This window comes from Strigops habroptila, chromosome Z (assembly GCF_004027225.2).
Source record: "Strigops habroptila isolate Jane chromosome Z, bStrHab1.2.pri, whole genome shotgun sequence".
NCBI classification, from domain to species: domain Eukaryota; kingdom Metazoa; phylum Chordata; class Aves; order Psittaciformes; family Psittacidae; genus Strigops; species Strigops habroptila.
Genome location: NC_044302.2, coordinates 100,116,295 through 100,122,294, shown reverse-complemented (window position 1 = coordinate 100,122,294; position 6,000 = coordinate 100,116,295). Strand labels below are relative to the sequence as shown.

General features: G+C 46.5%; 1 protein-coding gene across 2 annotated transcripts in view; it reads right to left on the bottom strand.

The window, feature by feature from the left end:
- Positions 1–901: 901 nt before the first annotated feature.
- Positions 902–6,000, bottom strand: part of MAPK4 (mitogen-activated protein kinase 4) — a 44,467-nt gene continuing 39,368 nt past the window's right edge. For both annotated transcript variants that reach the window (XM_030470543.1, XM_030470544.1), the window contains 2 exons: positions 3,629–4,312; positions 902–3,266 (listed from right to left, as the gene is read on the bottom strand). In XM_030470543.1, coding sequence (XP_030326403.1) covers positions 3,254–3,266; positions 3,629–4,312 — 697 coding nt within the window. In that variant the 3' untranslated portion in view covers positions 902–3,253. The remainder of the gene's footprint in view (positions 3,267–3,628; positions 4,313–6,000) is intronic.

Below are 6,000 nucleotides of genomic sequence, written 5' to 3'. Positions count from 1 at the left end.
GAGACCACCACGAGCAGCTCCCTCTGTTCTACTTCAAATAAAGCCATATTTCATAAAACCACAATAGCTGGGACCCATGAGGGCACTTACATACCTGGTTGCTGGCTTAAATACGCCTCTAAACTTGAGGTCCTGCTCAGCTTAGGGACATCTGTAGTCTCTCTGCTTCTGGCATCTGACATCTGAAGTCCCCTGTGCTGGCACTGCGATGCCTCTCCATGTCACCAAACAGGATCACATCGCTCACTCCTGAGCCCCAGTGATCCCAATGAGCACCCTCCATCCCTCCTGTCTCTGCCCAGCATTCCCATCCTGGCACATCTCTAAATGCAAGGTGGTCACCCATTCCAGTGCCACTTGGCCTCAGAGGCCCAACTGTTAATCATAGCAACGCTCCTTTTTTCTCTTTTGCAAATACATAACATGCAAATTTATTGAAACACTTGATGGTTAACCTGCACCGAAATGATTCTTCAAACTGCAAGCAGCAGCAGTTTGCAGAAGTCATCCTGTTTGGTGACAAAGTCTAAATTCCCTCCCTGTGACTGTTAGCACTCGGCTGGCCTGCACCAATCAAAGCAAAGCTCAATCAAAAGCAGCCCAACACAACCCCAGAATGCAAATATTCATGTGATGCACGCGTAAATGGAGGTGTCTGTGATCATTCTTAAAGGTCTTTTTCAATGGTTTGGGTTGAAGGGACCTTAAAGCTCATCCAGTTCCAGCCCCCTGCCACGGGCAGGGACACCTTCCACTAGAGCAGGTTGCTCCAAGCCCCTGTGTCCAACCTGGCCTTGAACACTGCCAGGGATGGGGCACTGCAGAAGAACCGAGATGTGAGTACTGGAATAAACATTTCAAGTCTCATAATAAGCAAAATAATTACACACTACCAAGCAAGGAAGGTTCAGGCCTTAAGTTTTATTGTTGATGAGAAACAAACCTGGCTTGTGATCGGCTGAGCACACTCAGGTAACAAATTAAAGCCACGCTTCTCATTATCCCCTTTATCGCAGCATGTGATGCTGAGGTTTTGGAACAACATTAAATTACAGCTCACAAACCAAGATGAAGAACTGAGAGCAGCGGCGGTACAATCTATATGCTTCTTGTGAAGTTAGTATTACACTTTAACCGTGGATTTAACAGCTTCCACTACTCTTAGAAGACAATATGCAAAAGCAAAACTGATAATTCCATGGCCATAATAAACAGTCCCATAGGCCTCTGGTGAAGATGTTCAGCCCAAATATAACAACCCATGGAAAATGGCTTCTGGTTTCAGAGGACATTTTTGCATGTCAGCAAGTATCCCTGTTTAACCCAGCGGCAGCAAATAGTCACTGAATCTGTCAGAAGAGAGTTTTATAAGTCAGCTCTGGCCTTGCTGATCTTATCCTTCAGGCCTAAACTCCACCATCTCCCAAAAACCTAATTTTCAGTTGATGCCCCGGCTGCAGTGTTTGTGCACCTCCCATCAGAGGCAGGGGGTTATCTGCTCCCTGCCTTTTGGGTGGCACAAGGCGATGGGACACAACTGCTGCCACCTCCTCCCATGGCATACACTCACTCGAGCTCCATCAATCCCATTCCCAGCCTTTCCTGCCTGTTGCCAGGTGCATGGTGAAGCTGAGCGGGACCATGGGCAAGGAGTCGTGGGCTGCCAGGGCTGGATCTGGATCCGCTCCACTGCAGGGATGGCTGCTCTTCAGCATCCGAATTTCTCCCACCACCAGTAAAAGTGCTGAGCTTTAGCTGAGGTATATCAATTATCTGCAACACACTGGAAACCAACCCTCTGCTCCTTCTCTGTTTCTTTCTAAACCACTGTGGGGGACATCCAAATGCTCGAAGCAAAGACCAGAGCCCAATGGCTTTGCCTTCCAGATGCCTTCTCCACCCCTGCCCCTTAGGACTTCCACACCATCCCATCCATGCAGCCAGAAGCCGTCACACCTATCCTGCTAATCAGCTGTGATAACTGCATTTTCATCAGCTAAAGAGAGATCTGCTCAATAAGAACAAGTTTTTGGGCTTGTCAATGTTTAGCACAAGCTCTCCTACAGCTAAACCTGTCCCTGATCCCACCAAGAACAGAAAGCAAGGTTAATATAGTAAATGCTGCTGTTAGTTATCATCTGAGTCTCACAGGAGTTTTCTTCACATCTCAGAACATTTAGTAGATTGCTTATTAGAAGAGTAGAAATAATTCGCATAGGAACAATAGTTAAATATGGACCTTGGAGTTATTAAATACAGCAGTTTCGCTTTTACAAATGAAAGTAGTGCTGCCGTGCTGGAGAGCACAGTGACATGATGGCAAGGAAAGCAGAGATTGGCTTTTATGACACTATTTACAGATTTTCCATTTAAAAAACTGCCGAGTTTGATTAAATATAAGTATAGAACTTTTCTTCCATATACAAACTCTTGTTAGCTGATTAATTATTAAGGTGCTCAGAAGTGTGGATGAAAACAGACGTTACAGTAGATCAGTTGTGGTTTCGTCTATTTACAAACCGCGCTCAGTCGCCTGCTGACACCAGCACCTTCCAAAGAAGCTGGAAGCCAAGTGGCCAGTTACAAATCTACTGCCACAAGAACTGCTGTCTCCTTCACAGAACCTCTGTCAGAAGGTAAAATAGTAGTACTTCCATTCATTTTTTATTAGCAAAGGTGGGTGCTCTTGCTAAGTCTGTGTAGCTGGTGGTGCCAGGCAGCATCACACCGTGAGACACCCCGTTTCTAGCTCTTGACTCCTGTCCAGACCTTACCACCAGAATTTGCTGGTCTGACAGGCAGCTGCCCGAGTGAGAACTCGCAGCACCAGGTTGTTACACTGAAATGCATCGTATGGGGCCTCCTAAATACTGAGAGAGCTCAGATCTATCCCATGCAACAGAAGGGAACACTTATGTGTGAGAAACCAAACAAGGAGAACGAGCTTAGCAAAAAATCGTGTCTTCCCATCAGAAAAAATAAAATAAAGTCCCAAGTGGCCCATATTTTGTAGGTCAAATTCCTTCCCCATTAACATTCCCGAAGAGTTATTTCCTGTCTGATGGCCAAACTCTACCTCTAGTTCCGTTCTCTGCTGACTGGCGGCTGACCACAGACACTGCCTGGCATCACTTCTCTCCATACCAGCTGTACATGCACGGGTGCCTCAGAGGAGCTCAAAGTTTGCTGTTTTGGGGACCCGTCAAACCAGGAGGGTATCTGACCGTAACGAAAATGCTGATTTTTGTCCTCGTCATTTTAAGACGCTATAGAAAAAGAAAGGAAAATGAGTTGATTTGACTCCTGTTTGTAAACTTACTATGTACTGTCATCTTCCCCATGTACATTTAAGTTTCAAACAGGTCCCAGAGATTGCAAGGCAAGAGTGTTAAGGCAGTATAAGAAACTCAGTATTTTACTCACACCTCTTGATTCCCTTAAATGTATTTCTAAGGCATCAAAAGGGGCACGTGGTTTGTGCTTGCCTTTTCAGAAAAAGGCGTTCAGTATAGTGTAAAAAACGGGTGCTCAATGACAGACGAAAGCCGCTCACAGCCCCAGGCAATGGCCACACCATTAGAGAGGAACAGGGAGATGCAGCAGGGTTTCCTGGGTGTGGGTTCCTCACCATCGGTCTTTCTGGTACACCTCTGTTTGTACAATCTCGCTGGGGTGCTCGGATATGCAGGCCCCGTTGATGTCACTGAGCTTGTTGTCTGGAAGATCCTCGGGTTTTGTGCAAAGTTTCAGTGCCCTGGAGATGAAGACGTCCAAGTCAAACTCAGAGTCTTTTTTGCTGTTCACCTCCGTGGGTTCTTTGTGGAGGTGGTGAGGAGAAGATGGCAGGCTCCGTTCCTGAATCTCTGGAAGCGGACTGGGACACTCGAGACCCACCTGCGTGCTCTTCACCCACTGAGCAATCTCCAGGAAGAGGTTGGATGGTTCTTCTTCCAGCGACAGCTCAGCTGTGGGTGCTATGGTTGCTCTTTTCCAGTGGGATAAATCTAAAATCAGCTTGGGCTCTGAGTAGTGATGGGGCTTATTGTCCCTCCACAGCAATTTGTCCAAGTACGAAGGTGACCCCACTTTGTAATCACATGATTTCCCACAATCAGCATCAAATACTCGGTCCATGGATGAGTGGGAGAGCTCCAAGAACCTCTCCGAGCTGCTCTGTGAGTACTTCCGTGGGTCAACTTGTGCTTCCTCAGCAATGGATTCAGACCCTGCCCGAGGGTCTCGCTGAACATCATCCATGTCGTGGTATTTATCGTGCCTCAATTCCAGGTCGGAGGAGAGGCTTATGTGATACCTGTGAAAGACACACTGCTATTAGACACACAGATGATGGCTTCGCTAGAAACAGCACTGCTCAAACAGACACGCACCTTGCTGCTGCTATTTTTGCCTTTTTCTTGCTAATATACTGCTTAACTACAGATCTCTTACTTCTTATTAGTACTAGAGACCTCTCTCTTGTGTGTTAAAACAGGCAGGGGGGTGAGAAGTTTATCAAGAGCCTGATATGGGACCAGTAGTAGGTATAAAGCCCCAACAACCAAACCAACCAGACCCTTCATTTAGGCCTTCATCATCTTCCCTCCAATTGGTATTAGAACATTATTAACAATACTAATAATGAAACTGACCCTCAGCCCACAGACAAGTAACCTCAGTGTGAGAGCTCCTTGTTTGTTGCCGTGAAACTAAAAAAGATGAGCTTCAATCCCCACTGAGATTATACATTGCCAGTTTACTCTGACATGGTGGACCAAGACCATTCCTGAAGGGCCACCTTCCAAAGTGGTAACTTCTCTCCATTAATTGCAATTTCCCAATAACACCCATTCTTAGACATGGCTTTCAAAGTGACACCTAATTTACTAGTTCCTAACTGAGCTGCCTTTAAAAGAGATATTATAGAATCACAGAACCCCGGTTATTGGGGCTCTATGTCCCAGCAATGAAATGGTCTTCAGGTATCCCACAACAAACAGGCAGAAATCATTTCCCATCTCTAAAACACTCAGCTTGTGTCGCAAAATTTATTCCCCTATAGCAGATGTTCCCAGCTGGGTGGCAGGACCTATAGCCCAGGTCCCAGCTTCTTGTGTCACACCAGGAAAACCAAGAGATAAAAAGGTGACAAGGTGACCTCCAGCAACTGATTTGCTGCTTTGGGGATTATAATGGGCAGGGATGCTGGAGCTCTGGGTACACTGAAGAGAGAGAACCTGAGAAAAGCTTCCAGCTTTCCTCTTTACCTAATTTACCTCGTTGCCCCCCCAGCCTCCACACTGATATGTGTTCACCCAGGCAGAGAGATTAATAATAGTGAAGGCAAGGGATTTCTTTAGATTACTTTTTCAGTGCTGGTGAAATACGGTGGATTAAGAAGGCGAGGAGATTTAATTGCTATTCAGAGAGCAACAATGCTGCAGACATCCTCAGCCAGCACACCCCGCTCAGCTGGAAGGAGCTCCATAGGAAAATGAACCTACTTAATTCTTAGCTGCTTATTTTGTCCTGTCTGCTCTGGAACTGGGACTGGCCTAGGAACTGGGGTAATTATCTAGGACATGAGAGACCTCAGCTCCAGGCTTTGGTCTACCCTAAACTTCCTGTATGACTTCCAGCAAACCATTTAAAAGTCATACAATTAAGAATATTTTAAAAGACCCCAGATCTGTAGCCTCTGGGGCATATGCACCCTGAAAAGTGATATACTGCTCCAAATCAGGCCTGGTCCCCAAAAGGCACAAGAATTACATTATTTTGTAACTGGTATTATCATAGAATCCCAGTCTGGTTTGTGTTAAGAAGGGGCCTCAAAACTCATCCAGTTCCAACCCCCTGCCACGGGCAGGGACACCTTCCACTAGAGCAGGTTGCTCCAAGCCCCTGTGTCCAACCTGGCCTTGAACACTGCCAGGGATGGGGCAGCCACAGATTCCATGGGCACCCCGTGCCAGGGCCAGAGGACAGAGGGAAGAACCGTAG